Source organism: Myotis daubentonii, chromosome 12 (genome assembly GCF_963259705.1).
Source record: "Myotis daubentonii chromosome 12, mMyoDau2.1, whole genome shotgun sequence".
Lineage (NCBI taxonomy): Eukaryota > Metazoa > Chordata > Mammalia > Chiroptera > Vespertilionidae > Myotis > Myotis daubentonii.
In genome coordinates, this window is record NC_081851.1 from 49,665,074 (window position 1) to 49,688,084 (window position 23,011).

The 23,011-nt window shown below is 42.3% G+C and overlaps 1 protein-coding gene across 1 annotated transcript in view; it reads right to left on the minus strand.

The window, feature by feature from the left end:
- Nucleotides 1–23,011, minus strand: part of EML6 (EMAP like 6) — a 199,034-nt gene that overhangs the window by 32,235 nt on the left and 143,788 nt on the right. The window contains exons 23-28 of the mRNA XM_059659822.1: nucleotides 22,773–22,925; nucleotides 22,473–22,604; nucleotides 15,314–15,402; nucleotides 12,424–12,600; nucleotides 4,031–4,232; nucleotides 3,807–3,933 (exon numbers count right to left, since the gene is read on the minus strand). Of these exons, the coding sequence (XP_059515805.1) occupies nucleotides 3,807–3,933; nucleotides 4,031–4,232; nucleotides 12,424–12,600; nucleotides 15,314–15,402; nucleotides 22,473–22,604; nucleotides 22,773–22,925 (880 nt within the window). The remainder of the gene's footprint in view (nucleotides 1–3,806; nucleotides 3,934–4,030; nucleotides 4,233–12,423; nucleotides 12,601–15,313; nucleotides 15,403–22,472; nucleotides 22,605–22,772; nucleotides 22,926–23,011) is intronic.

Sequence of the window (23,011 nt, forward strand, 5' to 3'; positions counted from 1 at the left end):
TAGGCTCTCCCCAAACTACTCCCTTTTCAGAGTATTTCTCTTTTTTTTTTTGCTGGGGCCTCAACTGCCACAACATTTAGGCCAAACTTGAAAGATTTAAGATTATTTCTTTCACTGTTTACTAGTTTTATGAAATTCTATTTAAGGTACTAGGTGTCCTGTATTTTTGTATTCTATGAAGCCAACGTTAGGGAACTTGAGCCAAGAATCAAAATTAGAGAAGAGAAAGGTTTCTGAAGTTTTAGGCCACACTATCCAATATAATTTTCAGAAATACAACATACAACATGGTGCAGTAAAGACAGCAAAAAACAAAACACAAAAACTCCCATTAAGACAAGGCTAAAAAAGAGTTAAATTTAAAAATCAACTTAACTTTGCCAACCTTAAAAAAAGAGTGTGTGTTTGTTTTTTTTCTATTTTAGTCTACAATAATTTAAGCAACCTCTAGTGGTTATGGGGAACAAAGCAATGTGCACTCGACAGAGACCAGATTCCATGCTCAGGACAGGAAAGCCAAAGACAAGTGTGGATCTCTTGTCAAACAACAAGGACAATTTCAGAAATGCACGCTGGTATTGTAACAAAGCCACATACACCAACCCAGAGAAAGCTCTGTTAAAAACTCAACAGTGACAAGTTAAACATGAAACAATTACAAGCCATTCATTATAAAAGTTGAACCTAAAGAGTTATACATACTATTCCTTCAAGAAACAATATAAACTATGCTTAAAAAAGGAATATATACCAATAACAATCAATTAATTTGTGCTCAGCTTATCATCAAAAATGAGGTGAGAAGGAGTAAAAAATGACTTCTTGATTTTAAAAATAAAATCCTATTTTTTAATTGATATGCCTTCCCCTGGCACTGACTGGGTATTCCAAGCTCATGTCTCTTGTGGTCCTTGAGTCTGTCTCCCATTAGTCTTATGGGCACATGCCTGGGTGTTTAGAAAAAGCACCCAGATACAGGCAGGTATCTGCAGCCACACACAGACAGCAACAAGGGGAAGGTCAAGCAGAGCCTTGGCCCTGGAATCAGCAGGGCTTGATGGAGCCAAAGGGAGCAGTGTCACAGGTGACAGCCCTGAATATTCCCCAAAACCTGGGTACTGCCTGGCCCCGTGCTCCTGTGATCTGAGGCCCCAGCATTTCTCTGGCTCTGCCTCTCTCTCACGCCTGGGACACTGGAGTCCATGGAGCCCAGTCTGTACCCTGGGTGAGCCCTCTGTTGACTTATCGTTAGGAGCCCTCCCTGCCCCAAGGGCTCCTGCCCATCTCCCTTTCTCATCCTGCTTCCTCGCAAATTCTCTGAAGGCCCTGCCTTGCCTGGCACCCCTTTGTCTTTTCTCCCATTCAGAGCTGCCTATAGTCCTATCTCTGAGATTCAGGCGCCCCTAAAATTACTGACAACGACTGGAGGACGCCGCTCGTTCTTGGTTCTGATTAGGGTTTGCCCCATGGAGGCTGCTAAGTCAGACACTAGTCACTGTTCCTCCTCTGCTCGCCCCTTCCTGCTGTGGCCCGCTCTGCTCCCAGCATGCTGTGCGGTGCCCTCTGCGTTCAGCCGCAGTGGGAACTCATGCTGGTGTAAGTTATCAGAGACACTGTTATGTACAGAAAAGGCTTGATTATTCCTCTGGACCCTGTATTTATCTTAAAATTGTGTTCTTCACAACATGTTTTCTTCACTACACCCTAGTGCAGTGATGGTGAACCTTTTGAGCTCGGCGTGTCAGCATTTTGAAAAACCCTAACTTAACTCTGGTGCCGTGTCACATATAGAAATTGTTTGATATCTGCAACCATAGTAACACAAAGACTTATATTTTTTGTATTTATTTTATATATTTAAATGCCATTTAACAAAGAAAAATCAACCAGAAAAATGAGTTCGCGTGTCACCTCTGACATGCGTGTCATAGGTTCGCCATCACTGCCCTAGTGTGAGTTATTTTTTTTAATGCCAGTCAAGTACTAAAATAATTCCCCCCATATCTCATAATACTATGAAGAATTTTTTTTATTTTGTATTAAATAAAAGCCAATCCTGTGTATGCTATGAACAAGTTTTCAGTCTGGAGTATTGAAAATGAGGAAGCTTCAAAATTCTGGATTTTAAGATAGAAAATTCTTCTTAGGGTCATCTCTACCTTCACCTCGTCCACCTCTTCCTACATTGAGCGGGTATGAGATTTTTACAGACCTGCCCAGAGACACACCAAGACCAAGAAAGGTTCAGATGAGACTCACTTTAGGTTGGAGATCAGTTGTAGTGTTTGGAATTAGGCATTTCGTTAGATTGCTAATCTTAGGGGCCAGTCTAAATCATAGCATGACAAAGCATTGGCTGTATAAATCATCCACAAACAACCTTGGAATAATAGCCAAGTCAACCCATTCCATAATGTCATGCGAAATTGGAAAGATTGGGTAACTTTCTTTCAAAAGAATGTTTATGCCAAATGTTTTTTTTTTTAAATATATATTTTTATTGATTTCAGAGAGGAAGTGAGAAGGAGAGAGAGAAACATCAATGATGAGAGAGAATCACTGATTGGCTGCCTCCTGAACACCCCCTGCTGGGGGGTGGAACCCACAACCTGGGCATGTGCCCTGGACCGGAATCCAAACCGGGACCCTTCAGTCCCCAGGCCGGCGCTCTATCCACTGAGCCAAACCGGCCAGGGCTGCCAAGGGCTACTGATTTTTCAAGTAGATTATGTAAGCGGAACGCCTATGGTTCTTTTTTTTCTTGGTTCTTAATATTAGTCCTTTACATTTATTGCCTCTTTTAAAAAACTAAAAAACTACATTGCAAGCAAAATAAACTTAATTTACAGACTATTTTAGAAATATCTATGTAATTTTAAAAAACAAAAACAAAAAGAGAAGTCTGAGCCTTTATAGTAGCATCTGGCAAAGATTCTAGAGAGGAACTAGGGTTTTTTCACATCAGATTCAATCTTCTTGCCTGCAGCACACCCACCCTTTCTCAACCGAAACAGGAGGGGAAGTGACATTTTATTTCTTTGTATCACAAGTCCTACCTAATAGCAAAAGGTGCTATCATTAAATAGTTATTACTGGGCAGAAAGCCATACTGAGTGCAAAAAAGAACTTGAGTCTCATCAACTATAAACATCAGGGTATCCATCAATGTGAAGAGCCCATAGGGAATTCTTAAACATCTAAGATCCATGAAATTCTCTTTAGACGTTAAAGGTCATTATTCAATACTTATCCTCCCCACTATGAAGATGGCAAATTAAGTAATAGTAGTAATTTAAACAAAATTTGTAAACAAAATGTTAAAACATTGACAATTTCTCTTGTTGATTACAATAATAATTTACAATAACACATCTAAAAGGCCTGAAATAATACCAGCAACTTTCCTTCTCCACAGAGGATCCAAGACAACAAAATCAATAGGCCTGGAATTGCCAAACACACCTGAGCGAATGTGGGCAGGTGAAGACAGTAAGAGAAGGTACACCAAGTGACACAGAGTAATGCACAGACTCTGGTTAGAATGGAGGATTATTGTCACACCCACAAATATTCCCTCCTAACCCCAGAAGCCCGCCCTCCTTCCTACCTGTCCAGTCAGCACACCCACATATTGAGGGCTGTGGGCAACTTTCCCCAAATTAACCTCGTGTGCAGGTTAAGATTGTGCATACACGTAAAAGACTAGCTTAAGTAGCATCTTTGAGGGCAAAGAAAATGCACTGTGGTTTACATGAGTTTCTCATCGTCAGGTATGACAAATGCAAACAAACCTGACGACGCCATACCTTTCTTCCATGGAAACCTCTTTCATCTGCTGGTGTGGTTTGGTGCCCTCCATTTCCCTGATGCTCACGGCATAGATCTTGGTGGTGTAATCAATGGCCTTTTCTCTGGCAACATCACTGTCATAGCCTCAAAGGACAGAAAGGTGGAGAATGGAGTTGGATTGCCATGGCCCAGGAGGGAGTGGGGAGGGAGGTACGGGTGGCACGTGGCTGCTGGGACTCACCTCCATCCTCTTCTGCGTCGGTGTCCGACTCCTCGCTGTCCACCAGCTTGCTCTCCTGTGTCCCCACAAACTCCCTGGTCCAGATCATCAGGGCCGTGTCGGCGCCCCCTACCGTGAGCAGCACGGAATCGTTGTGCAGCCATCTCACGTTGGTGACATGGGCGCTGTGCCCCACGTACTTCTTGAATCTCGCGTGCTGGCCCTGTGAAGCCAGAAACTGGCCATTACCCCCATTGGGAGCCCCACTGCTCCTGACTCTGGATTATCTCATCCACGTTATTCTCTAGAGTGGCTTGTACTGGATACGAATGAAACATTTAAGCAGCAATTTCCTTCCATTCCTCTAGACTGTAAACTCTATGAAGGCAGGGAACCCGTCTCCTTTCCCCCTAAAACGTTACCTGGCTCACCACAGGTCCCCAATACATAATTTGTAAGGGAACAAGTAAAATGTTGGACTACAGAAGCTATTTCTGGGAGCGTAAGGAAGTATAAGAAGCTTGTTTTTGTTTCTCTCAAATATCAAATGTGGATTCTCCCCAGGTCTCTGGCATAAACTCCTGATTGTGAGTCTGGCTGACATTTGAGATCAGAGGTGGCCTCCCCGTCACTCCCCACAGTGGCTTTTGTACCACAGCCCAGACTGTGGCTGACCAGCAAGGGACTTCTAATCCTGGGGCCTCAAGGAAGATTTGAAACACACACACCAGTTTCTGCCACGAACCCTGGAAACAATTTCTAACACTACAAGCACTCGACTAATTGATTTAAAAACAAAGTAAGCTGCTTTTCAACAAACACATTCGAGTAAAGAGAACCCAGGTTATTAGTAATTTCCGAGAGCTTGCTCAGGCCCCGCCGGGCTTATCCCAGGAGGGGAAGGACAAGTGAATGTGAGCGGTGGCCCGCCTGCTCACCCGGGGCAGCCCTGACAAGTGGTGGGGATTTGCAGCTGACATCAGACGCCGGCTTCCATTTCTGGCTCAGGAGCCAGAGTCTGGCTGGCAAAAACAGCTCTGGCGGGAGCCATTTAAAAAGGCAGAGTTTTTCCACCCTCTTGGCGACTCCCGGGGAATACCTCCCAGTGTGGGAAGCTGCATGTGCTTTCTGAAGTCCTGGGAGGGCCACCAGTGTCCCAGATGAACGCTTTATTCAATAACTGACAAGAGGCTCCCAGAGGGTTTTGGACCGGCGCCCTGGGGAACCTGAAACCGCCACAAGCAGGCGGCAGGAGACAGGTGCAGGGGAGTGTGTGACTTTAAAATACTCTTGGTTGGATCTCTGTGGATCTGGCCGACCCTACCTGCCAGCAGAGTGGATCCGCCCACTGCTCAGCCCAGTCCTCAGGCAGGGGTGGGCAAACTTTTTGACTCAAGGGCCACAATGGGTTCTTAAACTGGACCGGAGGGCCGGAACAAAAGCATGGATGGAGTGTTTGTGTGAATTAATATAAATTCAAAGTAAACATCATTACATAAAAGGGTACGGTCTTTTTTTTTTTCAGTTTTATTCATTTCAAATGGGCCGTAGTTTGCCCTCGGCTGGTCTAGAGGATGAGGGAAGCAAGCAGGTGGGCAGCGTTTCCAGGAAGCCCTCCAGAGCCACTAGCTTGCGAAGCGAATAGGAAGAGCCAAATAAGGATTTCCACTGGGAACCACTGTGTGACCAGATGAGACCCAGAGGCACAGACGCGAAGAGGACAGTCACGGTGGCTGCCGCTGTGGGTCCTGCCAGCCTTCCTGTTGGAAGCAAGACCCACGCCGTTATGCAAGCTGGGTTCTTGAGAGAAGGAGAAAGTAAGAGAACTTGAGAAATGCCTCTCCATGCTCTCACTTACATGAGGAACACAGGGTTTTTGGATGAGGGTGGAAAAGAGAATCCAAAAAGAAAGGTTGCGGGGGTGGGGGAGGAATATCAGGGACCAATATACGAATATCAGGTGGGGGGGGGGGTGATCAATTAGAATCTTTGCAGAGGCAAAGAAAGTGGACCAAAGGGGTAAGAAAAAGGGAACGGCTCTGAGTCAATTCCAGCAAAGGGTGATTCAAGATCCTGACAATAGGAAGCAAGAGTACTGCTCCATGGAGCAATGAAAAGGAATTCACAGTTATCAGAAGGTTCGGGAAACCAGCAGTTCCCTAAGAGGAAGAGGCGGGCAGGGATGATCGGTGGTCCCCTTAGGGCCTATGGGAGGAGCCTCCTGGAGAGCTGGCACAGCCAGTCAGACGCACTGTCCTTCTGGGTCATCATGCCAAATCCTGCATTTCTGTTACAGCCATCAGGACTCGCTACCACAACACTCCCCTTCCACCAAATACTGAAAGAATGGAGACTCTGCCCTGGCCAGTGTGGCCCAGTTGGTTGAGCATCGTCCTGTGCACCAAAAGGTCACCAGTTTGATTCCTGATGAGGGCACATGGCCAAGTTGCGGGCTGGAGTGTGTACAGGAGGCAACAGCTCAATGTTTCTTCCTCACATTGATGTTTCTCTCCCTTCCTCTCTAAGAAAATCAATAAAAAAATATTTACAAAAAAATATGGATAATCTGAAATATGTCCCCAGAGTGGTTAACTGTTTTTAGGTGAGTAATTTCTGAGAATATGATGATAATTATGTACCCTTTCCCCACATTCACAACATTTCATACAGTTTCTCTGTACGAAAAACTTTCCTCTTTGAAGAACCATTCTTTCTCTCTTTAAAAATTTTCTTGAGCCTTTGACATTCTGAGAAAGAAACTGAAGAGCCTGAGGATGGGTTTGAAATGAAAATGACATGGTGAGATATATTTTTTATCCTTAAGTTTCCTTTGTTACACTTTTCTAATGGAGGATATGAAGTCGCTAAATTACTGGTGATTTTACAGTTTTGTGAGAGAGAAAAGAAATATACAAATGAAGAAATTCAACAAAGGGTCATCAGCATACAAGTTCTTGATACTGAACACTAAATTACAGCTAATTTCTAGATGAGTAGGTGGCATCTTTAGGAATGACAAAGTCCACAGAGGTTTTAAAAAAAAGGCGAGAATTTTAAAAAATGACATAACAACAACTATATTAAAAAGTAAAAGTTTGGGGTACTGCCCATATGGTGAGCATTATTCTAAATATTTATAAGTATTAATTTGTTTAATGGCATAGTATCCAATTAGAGAAAGATTTGTTCCCACCTTACAGAGGACCAACTCTGTCACAGAGATTTTAAGAAACTCCACTTAAGTCAAACAGTTAATAAATATCAGAGTCAACACCTGAACCAGGTAGTTTAGCTTTAGAATGGAGGACATGGTGATATTTTAACCTCTCCAATCTGGTGGAAGGGCATAGCTTTGAAAAAGAAGGGCGGATAAGGGAAGCAATCAGCTAGCTATATAGATGGTGTCGAAGGACAGCATTGCACGTGGTTTAACTGGAAAAATGGGTGGGCCCTGGCAAAGGAGAGTCTATCTCATGGAGGCTAGAAACCATGTGATTGTCAGGGAACTAATGTCATCACAAAGATTTTAAACTATAAAACTGAATATATAAGGACCCATGATTGTCATGGAAGAAAAATGCTTGAAAGACATGCGTAGTAACTCAGGGGAAGGGAGAACAAGGAAAAGGGCCAAGAAGAAGACATAACTTTAGAGTCTAACAAATGGAACTTGATTTTTGGACACAGAGAGATATGTGTGGTGATTAGATCTCACAGATATCACCAACACCTGATGACATGGAGCTCAGTGCTAGAATACTGCAATGGGATGCTGTCTTCGTCCGGTTGGGCTTCCATAACAAAATATGACATGCTGGCTTAAACAACAAATTTATTTCTCACAGTTCTGGAGGCTTGGACATCTAAGGTCAAGGTGCCAGACACTTGGGTTTCTGGTGAGAGCCTTCCTCCTGGCTTATGGATACCATCTTCTCACTGTGAGCTCCATGGCCTTTCCTGGGTGCATTTATTCATGGAGAGAGAGAATGTACCCTTTGGTGTCTCTTATGAGGGCACTAATCCCATTGGATCTGAGCCCCACACTTATGACTTTATTTAGCCTTAATTGTTCTCAGAAATGCCCTATTCTCAAATATAGTCACATTGGGGGTAGGGCTTCAACATTTGGATTTTGATGGAGACACATTCAGTCCATAACAGGTGGTGAACTTTGTCTAACATACCCAGAGCAGTGGGGGAGTGTAACTAGACCGCTGGAAACATTCATCAGGTAGGGTCCATGTATTTGGAAGGAAAAGTGTGCCAGAAAATCATATTTTTTAAAAAAAAGAGGAGGAAGAGAAGTGATACTATCAAGAAGTTTTATTTAATATTAGCCAATGATTTTCAAATGCTTTCAAATTATGAAACTGTTTCTTCAACCAAATCTTACAAAGTAGGACTGAGGAATAAAAAGATAAGTAATCCAATTTAAAACAAAGGATAAAAGAGGTGTACTTCACAAATGGCCAATAAGCAAATGAAAAGCCCTCAGCATCATTAGTCATCAGGGAAATGCAAATTACAAACACAAAGCCCTCATATTACCTACACCCAGGACAGCTAAATTTTACAAGTCTGACAACACTGATGTTGGCAGCTAGAACTTGCTTTTATTTCTGGTGGGAATGGAAAATGGAAAAAGGTCTGGCAGTTACTTAAAAAGTTAAATACACATTTTCTCCTATGACCCAGAAATTCTACTCCTACATATTTACTTAAGAGAAAGAAAACATATGCCCACAAAGACTTGTCCATAAATGTTCATAGCAGGTTTATTATAACCAAAGAGTGGGAAAACCAGGTGTCCATCGATAGCCATGTGGATAAACAAACTGCTGTATCCATACAATGGCATTCCACTCAGCTATAAAGATGTAACAGACTGTTCTTACCCACCAACAACATGCAGAAATCTCAGGAACAGCACCTGAGTGAAAGAAGCCAGACACAAAACAGCACCTACTTGACTATTCCATTTATATGAAGTTCTGGAACAGGTACAACTAATCTATGATGAAAAACACTGGAATATTTTTTTTTCATCTGAGGGTAAAGTGGGGTAGAGATTGGCCTGGAAGGAGCATGAAGAAACTTACTGGGGTGATGATAATGTCTATCTTGATAGGTGTTTGGATTACATAGGTGTGTTTGTCAAAGTTCATCAAAAGGAACCTTAACACTTGTGCATTACAACTGTATATAAATTTTACCTAAAATATACCACAAATAAATGTTGAACTCTAGGTAATGATATGCACAGGAACTCATTAGGGTTAAGTATCTTGATGTCCATAATCTACATTGAATTGTATCAGGGGTGGGCAAACTTTTTGACTCGAGGGCCACAATGGGTTCTTAAACTGGACCGGAGGGCCAGAACAAAAGCATGGATGGAGTGTTTGTATGAACTAATATAAATTCAAAGTAAACATCATTACATAAAAGGGTACGGTCTTTTTTTTTCAATAGTTTTATTCATTTCAAACGGGCTGGATCCGGCCCGCGGGCTGTAGTTTGCCCACGGCTGCTCTAGGTGGTGGGGTCCTAGAAGTTCACTGTATCATTCCTTCACCTTAACTGTATGTCTGAAATTTTTTCTTTTTTCTTTTTTGATTTTTTTACAGAGAGGAGGGGAGAGGGATAAAGAGTTAGAAACATCCATCAGCTGCCTCCTGCAGACCCCCTACTGGGGATGTGCCCACAACCAAGGTACATGCCCTTGACAGGAATCGAACCTGAGACCCTTCAGTCCGCAGGCCGATGCACTATCCACTGAGTCAAACCAGTTAGGGCTGAAATTTTTTCTAACAAACTGCTGTAAAAAATCTTACACAGAGAATCAACATATGAAATACAAAACACAGTGACTAGTTGAAGCAGAGGTGGGGCCCCAGGCCCCTCCCACTGCCCCCTACTCTGTTTCCTGGGGTGGTCCCTGAGGAACCTTCCTGGGACACAGGGTGACATTACTATAGACAGCACACCTGGTCAGGCCGGGGATGGAGGTGATGAATTCCAGGACCAATAATAAACCTAGCCCTGGAGCATGATGCAATAGCATTCTGGGGATTTCAGCTATCTAAGTATAGGCCCAAACCTCAGTCTACTAATACAAGGACATCCCCAACCTGTCCGGCTAGCAGTCTCATTTCAAGTAATGTAAAAGCAGCAAGGAAAATTGCTACATAAAAGGGAATTCTGATCAAATAGGAAGAGCTGGTAACTGACAGTGAAGTGATGATCACTGGGAGTGAATCTCAGAAAAGACCACCAAAAATTATTTCCTAACCAGATATTAACAAATGAAAGAGGAGAGAGGAAGGCATCTAAAGATACCCAAAGGGCTGTGGAGGGAACTGGTTGTTCAGGTAAATGCACAAATGAGAAGAGGAGTGAAAACCAAGGATGAGTACAAAAGTCTTGCACTGACAACTTTGATATAGTTTTAGAATATTAAAGCAAAAAACTAAGAAAACAGAAAAGGATTTTCTATATATAGGGCTAAAAGAAAAATACAGAACGCTAGGAACACTTCTTAGATCAGATGGTTTAATATGAACAGAAAGCAAACTTATTGCCTCTATTAAAGAGAATGCTCTTCAAACCAGGAAGGACAAAACAGAGCTCATGTACCTGAGTACAGGTACCTTGCAATGTGACCACAGAAACAAAATCAGGAATGCCCAAGGAGTTTAGAGACCAGGAGAGGCGACATCGAACACAAAAAGGCTCCTGTATCTAAATGGGAAAACAAGTGGACTCTGGCAAATATTGATTTATGAGTTGATGCAAACTCTGGAAAATTCTAGGGTGAATTATTACACAGAAGGTCTTATAAGCACTTGGAAAAGGAAGTAATGATTACTGGGCAGCAACAGGGCTTCACTGTGAACTAACCCCACATTTTCCATTGGTTGGTTTGTTGGGAGGGGAGATTAGGGACACCAGAGACACACTCAATCTGGCTTTTAGCAAGATATGTGCCAAGTCTGTAGTGATGTCTTGTTGCACTAGCGAGGGAAAGGTGAGGTCCAATAGAGCATAATCAGATAGAGGTAAACGTCTGCTTCTGACTGAAGAACTGAAATTAAATATGCGCACTAACAACAGAATGTCAGATTGAATGGGGGCTCCTGGTGGAGGCAGTTGGGTGTTCTAGTTAATATTTTTTCTATCCATGACTTAAAGCTCACACTGGTGAAATCAGAGGATGACATGATGCTGGAAGGGAAAGTAAACTCTGAGGAAGTATTGAAAAGATGTTGACAGGCTGGAACAAGGAGATAAAATAAACAAGATAAGTCTTAATTGGTACAAATATGAAGTTCTGTCCTCAGTATTGAGAGAGTCAGTTGTGTAAGATGGGGGTTATAACCTGAACATTTTGGGCAATAACGTCTATGATTCGATTGTATAGTGTGGCAACCAAGAGCTGATGCCATTTTAATTTAATTTAAAACAAATATAAAATCAAGACAAGAAGATGAAAGTCCTACTGTACCCTGAGCTGCTCAGATGACATCTGAAGCACCGAGTTCAGTCTTAGATGAGACAGTTTGAAATGGAATAAAATGGAGTGTGCTTATAGGGAGGGGAAACTGGAAACCATGTCAAATGGGGAATGGCTGAAGACCTGGAGATGGCAGTCTGGAGAGAATGAGACTCTAGGACAGTGATGGCAAACCTATGACACGCGTGTCAGAGGTGACACGTGAACTCATTTTTTTGGTTGATTTTTCTTTGTTAAATGGCATTTAAATATATAAAATAAATATCAAAAATATAAGTCTTTGTTTTACTATGATTGCAGATATCAAAAAAATTCTATGTGTGACACGGCACCAGAGTTAAGTTAGGGTTTTTCAAAATGCTGACACGCGGAGCTCAAAAGGTTCGCCATCACTGCTCTAGGAAGTCAAAGGTGGTCCTCCTACATATGCGGCTGTTAGAGGACCAGGGTTAACCGCTGATGATTTTGAAGGCAGAACTTTGCCTAAAGAGAAAACATTTCTGCTCAATCTAGAACAGAAACATTTTAACAACGAACTATTTTACATGAATGGGCTGCTTCGGGAAGTAAGGAGTTCTTCGTCTCGGGAAGTATGCTAGTACATGTTAGAAAGACACAGGTCCAAGAGGTTCTGAAGAAAATTCTTACATGCCGTTTTGTGAGATGTTGGATTTGATGATCAACGAAGGCCTTTCAAGGAGAAATTCAATGCCACAGACTGGCTCAAATTAGTAAACATACCATCACGAAGGTTTTCATACAGCATAAATAACGACGGCGCTGTAGACAACACTGTTGATTGCTATGCCTTCAACATTTAAAAATCCGCTTAGATATAGTACATAGATTTGGGGTCATTAATGAGACTGAGCAAGTATATATAATAAACGTGCAATATTACCTTGACAGGATATGAAAAAAGCTTGACGAACCCGAAATCATCGCCGGTGGCTAAGAGGGAGCAGTCTTTGGTGAGACTGGCTGCATTTACGTCGGTCACATCACTGTGTGTGGGCCAGATCCCCTCACAGGTGGGGCCCAGGACACAGGTCCACGTGTCCCACTCTATCTTTTCAACCTTAAAAAGAAGGAAAAGAAAATTAATGTATTTTTGCACAGCCAAGAGATCTTTAGTTTTGTTTAAAAGGAACCTTTTGAGGCTGAGTTAGTGCTAAATGATGACTCTGCCCACATCAGGCACCTGTGCTGGGTGCTGAGGTACACGGTTCTAAGTTGCATTTTAAAGTGCTACATGCATTGTCTTAATAAATCAACACTGCAGTCAAATATCCACACAGATTTCTCTAGATAAGATTAACATTTTCAGAATTATGGAAATCTGATAATGTTCTTTAGTTCTTACCTAGGTATTTATCATTGTACTAGAGGCCCGGTGCACGAAATTTGTGCATGGGTAGGGGCCCTAGGCCTGGCCGGCAACAGGGCCCATCAGGTCTTCCCTCTGGCCGCTGGCAGGCACCTGGGACCAGGGCTTCCCTTGCAGCCCTGGCTTTGTCCGGAAGGTCATCTGGAAGGATGTCTGGTCTAATTAGCATATTATGCTTTTATTATTATAGATAAGCCATATAAGCTAGATCAGGGTTTCTCAGTGAAAGCACTATTGACATTTCAGGCTGTACAATGTCAGGGGCGGTCCTGTGCATGGTAACATGTTTAGTAGCATCTTGACCTCCACCCACGGGATGCCAGTAGCACCCCCTCCCCAAGTTCTTCCCAGACATCCCCAATGACCCCGAGGCCCTTGCTCCCACTGAGCACACTGATTAAGGAGGTTGATTATTTAGCAAACTATTTAAAAAAGTTACAAGACATAACTTTTTATTTTTTATGGAATGCTTCCTTGGAGGAAAGAATAATCAGATTCTGCAGCTAGCTTAATATTCTTTATGCTCTGGAGAGACTATCTGAAGAGCAGTTCATACTGATATGAATGTACAGCATTTCAGGAAGCCTCATAACATGAATTTCCCTCTTATATTTGTGCGTATTCTTTTACATAATTGTTCATCTATATCAAGTTGCAACCCCCCACCCCCATCATTTAGTTAAACTGCACTTTATTTAGTGTATTTATTTTGGGGGCACTGGAACAGGATGGGAAAATAAAGGTGAAGTGATGTAAACATGATGCTTATTATGTAGAAGATAGCCAGGTAGAATCACACACAGAGCCCTCCAGATTGGGATCACAGCTCCACAGACTTCCTACTGTCTTGGAATCTATTTCCCTATATGTAAAATGAGATTGACAACCCTCACACAAGGCTGTTGTGAAAATTAAAATGCAGGCATATGAAATGCTTGGCACATTCAACAGATGTTCAGGGAATAAATGACACAATTAGAAATATCCCCTACTTGAGGCTATAAATGTTTCTCCATATGGGACAACACAAATGGATCTTGAGAATATCATGCTAAGTGAAATAAGTCAGACAGAAAAGGACAAGAAACATATGATTTCCCTCATATGTGGGATATAAAACAAAAAGCAACACATGAGCCAACAAAACAAAATAAACTCACAGACACAGACAACAGTGAGTTTCCCGATGCTTACCAGAGAGGAAAGGGGGTGAAGGAAGGATGAAGAGTTTAAGGGGCCAAATATATGAAGATGGAGGGAGACTAGACTTTGGCTGGTGAACATATAATACAATATACAGATGGTGGATGATAGAATTGTACACCTGAAACCTATATATGTTATTAGCCAATCACACCCCCAAATTTATTTTTTAAAAGTTAAAATGAAGACTGATCAGAGGTGAATAAATTGGAATTGGGGGTGTGAGACCAATTGATCAGTAAACAATTTCCATTAATACATTGTCATCATGTACAACAACTTGTTTCTGTAAGTACTGCACATAGACTTTCTTTAGAAATGATGAAAACCCTATGAATGTGTGTGTCCAATTATCTCTGTGACTACTTGATAATACTGGGATAGTTTACTGGCAAACTGAAGAGAGAGGCAGGTGTGTATTCCTCAGTAGTGTACTTTTACCCACTCTTCCTCAAAGGAAGCAACATTTCCTTTTCTTTCATCAAAGTTTACATTGCCTATAAATGAGTTAGATTGTCTCCCGGGACTAACAGAACATTCTTAGAGCTCAGTCAGGCAATGACCTTTTGGTCATGTGGGTCATTCTATGGAAGCACCGGGCAGCTAGCTTTCAGGAAGGAGGCAATTTGTGGATTCAAAAATAATATGGAGGCTTTGATTTTAACAATTAAAAAGTATGTATGGGTCTAAGGACATGAGGAAAACAAGGAAAAAAGAAAGTTTGATAAATCAGGATAGCCAGATCGTGGACAGCTTTTGTTCTGAAAGATCATTTGTCTTATTAGTGTTGAGGAAAATATTGATTATTACAAATAGTAAACACTGAGAAAGTATGTTTCAAAAGTTTACGTTTATAAGGAGCTTTGCACAAAACAACATGGTGAATGGGATAAAAAGAATATGTAGCATCTAAATGTTAAGAATATGTAGCATTTTGGTTGTTGTCATCAGGCACAGAAAAATTAAGGAGAATTTGAACTGTGCGTTGCTACTTAAATCCCCAGAAAGCAGGAAACCAGATTAAGCAACCAGATTTAAGAAACTATCAAGCATAAAGGTACACTAAATGTAACCCATATTAGTGGATAACAACTGTTAGGTTTTATTAAAAATATAACCCACATATCAGTGGCTAAGAATTGATTGGTTATATTAAATCTTCATGAGATGTATTTTTTAAAGCTTTGTGTATGACTGTTACCTCTGAAGGTCTTATTATATGCCGTTTGCCTCTCGGAGCTTCAAAAAAGAGTTGTTCTTTGGCACCCGAATTAACTTGCAATAATTTCCCTGTTATGACAGAATGAAGTAGAGAGACGATTAAACTCTGCACTTATTTCTTTTTATTATAAAGTGGCTACAACTATTTGTATTCATTTTAGTCAAAGCTTCATGAATTGAGTAAATACATGGTAGACATTCCAGAACTACATGTAAAGGCAATTACATGCCATGGTACAAATCCCAAAGCTATGATTTTACTGAATATGGACCTCATAAAATCTGACTTTGAACATCCTTCAAGAATCATGTTTGCTATGCTTTAGTCTGTTGCACTGAAAGTAGCTATTTTTCCAACGCCTGACAAAATCCACTTTTTGCTCTTTTTTTCCGGTTGCCTCCTAGCAGAGATGCAGTGAGAGCAGACTGCTTTGGCAAGAATTATGGCATCAGAAGTGAGAGCCTTGCTGCAAGGATTCACATTTACTCCAGTCTAAATTCTAAATGTGCCCTTTCAAGTTTAGAAACAGGAAGATAAGGGCACACAAAATAAACTATCAATGCTCATTCCCCTCCCCTCTCCCACCTTACTTGAAAATTTGTAGAGAAATCCAAGACTTTCCCAAAACAAAATGTTGAGCAAAAAAAGTCTTTCACTGCGATATAAACTTATAATCTTGGGTTCATTTTGATTAATGCTGAAAAAGGTAAGATTTCCTACTTTCCCTCCAACCACATCAATAATCCTTTATGGCTTGAAATTTAAATGACAAAAAAGATACACTTTATAGTATTTCTTTAGCATGTATATACATACACACATAATATCCCCCCCCCCTTTCTGTTTTCCCATAACTGTTTATATCTAGTAGTCTTAAAATATCTTTCTTGGAAAAATAATACCAAAATAAGAACTTTGTGGGGTTTATATCATGTTCCTTAATGGTCAAGTGGACACCACCTAGGTCTGAAATCTCAAGTGGCTTACCTTCAGAGTTGTAGATCTATTTCTAAGTGACTCATTAAAAACAAGGCTCTCACCCTGGCCAGTGTGGCTCTGTTGGTTGGAGTGTCATCTCGGGCACCAAAAGATGGCAGGTCCGATCCTTGGTCAGGGCGCGTGTGGGAGGCAACTGATCAATATTTCTCTCTCACATTGAAGTATATGTGTGTGTATGTGTCTCTCTCTCTCTCTCTTCCCCCCTCCCTCTCCCTAAAAATCAATTTAAAACTTTTTGCAAAAAATGATAAAAAATAATAAAAACAAAGTTCTCTTAGTTCATAACTGAAAACCTCAACTGTTCATAATTTGCTGAGTTCTAACATGGTGGTGAGGGGGTTTTGTCTTGGCTGTGGGGAGCAAGTGAATTTGAAAACATTTCCACTAAAATGGGCATTTTCCTAACCTTCTGGCTGAACATAGATACACAAATGAGAAAAGAAAAGGCAATTAAATTAGCTTTGGCTATTTAGCGTTCTAAGAAAATGAGTAACCAAAATTTTTTCAATGAGCAAATATGTATTTTAGGACCCTCAAGGGAAATTGCAAATGACAAAGGACGTGGAAAAGGATTAAAGGATTCAATAAAAACATTCTTTGAATGTGGCGAATTTTAGAAGATATTTGGCCACAGGATACTAACAGAACTCAAAGGATTCCAATTCTCAGATGATCCTAACAACTCAGTTTCCACAGTTTCAAAGATCACACTCAGAAAAACAAACCACAGATTTTAAAATAGCTCAGTGAAGTACTTTCGGATTGTAAGAATGTTAGAGAATCTAAACACCAGAGAGCAGTATGAGAAGTGCTTCGCAGAACGGAGACACCTGTGGGGACCTACCTAGCCCAGGTCCCTTCCCTGGGAACTGCCCTCCACGTGACCCAGAGGCTGGGCTGGACCAATGCTCTCCAGGAAAACTGGAATCTGGAGGCTGACTCAGTGGGTGCCGTGCTGAGATTGGAAGTGAGCTTTGGGATTGAGGGTGGCATTTTGGGGCAACAGAGAGTGGGCCACGTGCAAACGAATTAGGGAAAGCCTGTCTGTGCAGGGAGAGGGGCCAAAAGCAGACACCGAAACACTGCGGGAAAGGAGGGGAGAGGATCTGCTGGCCTGGTTTCTGGGTTTTCCAGTTCATTCCTAAAGCCAGTTCCTAAGCAGATGTTGCCTCCTGTTATTGGAGTCTATGCCATGGGCCTATGTCTTTCCATAAACTCATCCTTTATTATTATTTTTAAATTGAAGCTGGATTGAGTAGGTTTCTGGTTTCTAGCAACCCAACGACATGAAGAAAAAAAATTTAAGTCAACTATTCGTGTTAGGAAGGTGGAATTATGGGTGTGTGTTGTGTGTTTTCCCCCCTCAATTTTCATTACTGCTGTTATTTCATTTTTTTTTTTTTAGGCATAGAGAAAATATTTAGGTCACCACTTATTTTCCCACTGCCTGCTGCCGTGTAATATATAACTACTGAAATATTCCGAGGACAAGAGCAGAAATAAAGAGCAAAACGTTGTATAACCCATGGATAGATAACTCACCCCTGAATAATGGTAACCCTATTCTTTCAGAATCCTCACATTTTCACTCACTAGAAATGTCTACTCACACAGAATGAGGAAACTGAAAGATACAGATGTCCTCATTTCTAAGCAGGTACAGGACATCACACATCTTGCAGGTACACAGAGCTTTTATGGTCCACAAAACGATTCCCACACATCAACCCAGCTGCTCTATAATTCACAAGTCAGAACAATTCTAAAATTGGAGCTAAATGTACCAAACATGTCAGGCCCTTGGCAATGAAAATGGGAACGAGAACTATTGTGGCTCAAACTGTTAATTGTTAAAAGATCGCATAGTCTTGATATTTCCAGAAATGAACTAATAGCAGCCAGAACACATCCTTCCATGATTCCTCTCTCTCCATATATGTTTTTTTCTTGCATTCGGGGGTAGCTATTGCTTCTAAAAAGGCCGGATGCACTTTTTGGTTTTCCTAGGACCTGTGGTTGCCATGGACACGAGAGGCTGTAGGCTGTGCCATTCCCCACCCCTGAGGAGCCAGCTGGCTCCGGCAAATGCGTTCACTCTTTTGACAAGATCAAAGGAATGAAACAGATTCCTGCTTCTCAATTCTGTGGTCTATCCTTTGCAGACCCTTGAGGCTCCGCTGTGAAAGCTAGGCTGGTCTTGAGGCAGCCTGGCACGTTCTCGAGGTCAGGCATTTGCGGCACAGAGACCAGGAACATAAAAACACCAATACAGCTCATCGCATGAGAATGAAACTGGACATAAACCAAGGAAGATTCACGGGCACACTTGCTGTTATTCTCCAGATGGCCTCCCTACCCACCCCCTCCCCCTGCCCCAAATCAGAAGTATTCTGTTCTCTCAATCGTAGAAACCATTGGTCAATCCTCTCATCTGATTGAAGGGGCCACTTAGGAAGAGAGGCGAGGTGGATTTTCGAAAACCTCAGCATCTTAACTCCCAGTGTCTTCCATCACCCCGGACCACAGACACTGGCTTTGGGCGAATTTTGGAAATAGTGAGTTTGTCTCTTTCCCTGCAAAAGTGACGATTCCACATTGGGCGCCTTTACATAGACCTTCGCCCAGGCTCTCCACAGGGCAGCCCACTGATCTCGGCCAGGATCTTGTTCTTTCCACCTGGGATTTACTCCTCTTTATCTCTCTAACATTCAATCCAGGGCTTACACATTCGAGGAATTAAAAAAATAATCCTCTCAAAATGTGAGTCAAATTTCAATGAGATACCACCTCACACCCATTTGAATGGCTGATACCAAAAACAAAATAAAACAAAGCAGAAAACTCCAGAAAATAACCAATTGTTAGCAAGGATGTGGAGAAATTGGAACCCTTGTGCACTGTTGGTGGGAATGTAAAATTGTGTAGCCACTGTGGAAGACAGTATGGTGGTTCCTCACTTAAAAGTTGATTTATCATTTGATCCAGAAATTTCCACTACTGGGTACACACTAAGCACTGTACACCACGTTCATAGCAGCCAACAGGTGGACACAACCCCACTGATGGATGAAAGGATGGACCAAATGTGGTGTGTACATACTACGAAATACTGTTGAGTCTTAAAAAGAAAGGAAATTCTGACACATGTTACAACATGGATGAATCTTGAGGATATTGTGCAAAGTGAAATAAGCCAGTCACAAAAAGACAGATACTGTGTGATTCCACTTAGTACGTGGAGTAATCAAATTCTTAGGGACAGAAAGTGGAATGGTGGTTGCCAGAGGCTAAGGAAGGGAGAACGAGGAATTATTGATTAATGGGTATAAAGTTTTAAGTTTTATAAGATGAAAAGGGTTCTAGAGATGGATAGTGGTGATGGCTGCACAATAATGTGAATTTATTCAATGCCACTGAACTGTGCTCTTAAAAATGATAAGAGGGGAGGGGTGTTGGGGCTGAGTAAAAAGGGTGAAGGAACAAGATGTACAAACTTACAGTTACAGAACAGTCATAGGGATGTAAAGTACAGCATAGGAAATATAGTCAATAATACTGAAATAACCAAGTACAGTGCCAGGTGGGTGCTGGAAATACGGGGGAAACCACTTTGTAAAGTACATGACTGTCTAACAGCATACTGTACACCTGAAACTAAAGCAAAATAATGTTGAGTATAAACTGTAACTGAAAAATAAAATTTAAGAAAATGAAAAATGGTTAAGATGTTAAATTTTGTTATGCATCTTTTTTCACAGTTAAAAATAATTTTAAACACCTGGCTGGTGTTTTCAGTGGTTAGAGGACTGAAGGGTTGCAGGTTCGATCCCTAGCCCCAGTTGGGAGTGTGTGGGAGGCAACCAATCGATTTGTCTCTCACATCGATATTCCTCTCTTCCTCTCTCTCTCTCTGTCTCTCTCTCCTCCCCCGCTTCCACTTTCTCTAAAAATCAATGGAAAAAATATCCTTGGGTGAGAATAATAATAATTTTAAAGAAATCTTCTTGATCAAAACTTATTCTCCTATGTCCCATTTTCTTGTAGCTCTCTACTCCCTAATATGTAATTAATGAATTGGTTTTAATCCCCCTGTGGTCATTGTAGTGGTGGGATTTCACTTCTTGTGTCAGGTAGTGTGTGTGTGTGTGTGTGTGTGTGTGTGTGTGTGTGTGTGTGTGTGTGTGTGTGTGTGTGTGTGTGGTGAATTTTAAACAAAATTCCCCATACTCTAATCCATCGCCACATAAGGCTGGCCCTGACTGGTTTAAATCTTTCTCACAAGAAGGCATATCTAGGCATGTTAGCCAGAGAGTAAATAGGAAGAAATGACTGCTTTTGTTTTTCAAACAATAAGGCAGAGAATATCAAAGAAAGGGGTCGCGAAGTGGCTGCTTCCATCTGCCCCCTCAGCCTCCCTGGTTCTTAGATGGCTGTCAGGCGCTGTGTCCTCAGGCGGCTGGTGCCCGGCCCAGTCACAAATGCCAGCCTAAGCCCTCGGCACTGTGTCCAGCACGGCCCTGACATGTAATGGGAGGGGCTTATCTGATCTCCTTTCGCCCTTGTTGGGACTTGCACCTCTCCCCTCCTATCTATTGCACTACATAAATATGCCTGCGGGTTGTAAAGTTTAGATAAAGTCCAAATTCCAGGGCAGCAAGCACAGTTACAACTAAATACCTGTCTTGGCAGAAGGATTGGTTTATGGTTCCTACTTCAAGAAATACTTAAAATATTCTGGCATCTCTGAAAGGACCTTTTGGGTTGAGGCCCTCATTACCCCCTTTTCCCTGGTTTATTTTAGATGCTTTCCAACTCCAGGTTCACTCACCCTCCAAAAGCTGGTGGGGAGTGCCCCATCCACGTCTCCTGGAGCTACCTAATGCTATGGGATAAAGTGCAGTGCCCAACTTCCTTGCACGGCATGACGTCAAAGTTCCTTTACGTTCTGTCTCCGTCTGTCTCTCCACACTCACTCCCTTCACGCTCTCAGCCACTCAGCATTACTCACTATTTCTTAATCACCCCTGTTCTTCCTACGTCTTGGGACATCACGTTCCTTCTGAGCCTGGAATGCTCGTCCTAGACTTTGCAATCTGGTGAATTTCTGCTCATTCTTCAAGATCCATCTCGAAGGTCCCGCCTTCTGTGGAGGCTCGGTGGATTCTCCCGGGAGCTCTTCCTCAGAGCACACCCTGGGCTGGGTGCTCTTCCACCACGGTGGACTGACCCTTCCCGGAAAGGTGGGACCCTGCCCTTTCCTAAAGGCCTGCCTCCAACTAACATCACCCCCCCACCCCCCAGGATGGGACTGAGAAGTGCCCCACCCTGTAGCACTGCTACTCCATCAGCAGTGCTCACTGCTGACCTGCCCAACCCCACCCCGCCTCACCCCTTCCTCGGTGACTCACCATGTCTCACTCCCTTGCCCTACCCAGTTTGTACCCTTGTATTATTCAGGGACTAGGACATCTCCCTCGCCAAATCATACACGCTGTGGAGAGCAGGAACCATGTCTCACACTTCTAGATCCCCCACAACTTCTGGCTTAAGACTTTGCACATGGCAGAAGCGAGATTTGTTAGGTAAGTAAACAGACGTGTCCGCATGGTGTCTGTGGGCATGATGGAGGAGGCAGGGGGCAGGCAGGGAGTTTTAGAGAGCGGAGAAACTTGAGGTAAGTGGCACCTAACTCCCCACCTCCGCTGAGGATGAACACTGCTGAGGCACCTGGGGCAGTCGCGGGGGTGGAGCACTGGGAGGGAGAGGAGCGCAGTAAGGAGGGACCAAGGCAAGGACACAGCATGTGAACTCAAAGGGGAGGCATCAGATATCTTCAACTGTCTTCCAACTAATGGCTGGAATTAACAGCACCGATAATAATGAAAAATACCCCAAGTGTGAACAGCAGCTGCCTCTGGGTTGTCAAATTACAGTCATTTTATTGTAGGATCCCCCCTGTTTTTCTCTAAAACTCAACTGCCATCCTCGCTAGAAACAATATGGATGAACATCGACTTTTTTAAAACAAAAATTGTATTTTTTTTTTTTTGCTTAAAGTATTACAAAGGGTATTACATATGTGTCCATTTTTCCCCCCGCCCTACAAAAATTGTATTTTAAAAGCCACAACATACTTTACCTCGAGAGTCCCAGTCGATATGTGTAACGTAACTAGAAGCACCTTTACAGATGCCGACCCGTTTGCTTGTAAGCACGTTATAAATATCCACAAAGTTATCGTGGGAGGCCACGGCAAGGTATTTTCCTGTATCTACACAGAAAAAGGTGCGGTTTACTATCAAAGCATTTTACATAAGACTTGGCTTCTGTGAACTTAGCGTGTTAGAACGGGGAAAATGTCAAGGAAATCATGAAAATAGCCCACTGCTGTAACTTTTTGTCCCAATACATTTTTGAAAGTTTTTGCCGTCACCTTTACCTTTTGAAAATTTAATATCAGAGATCATTTCTTTTCTGTGGTGGAAGGAGACCATGTCTTCAACCGTGTCAGCATTTACAACCAGGAAACTCCCATCATTCAGGCCGACCGCTAGGGCTTTCCCATCGGGGGAGAAGGCACAGCATCTTCCACCTGCAAACGAACTCACAACACCACACTCGTTAGGCCTGACTTGACTACCAAACAACCAAGGGGAGAGCGGGAGAGACCTGCGTGTG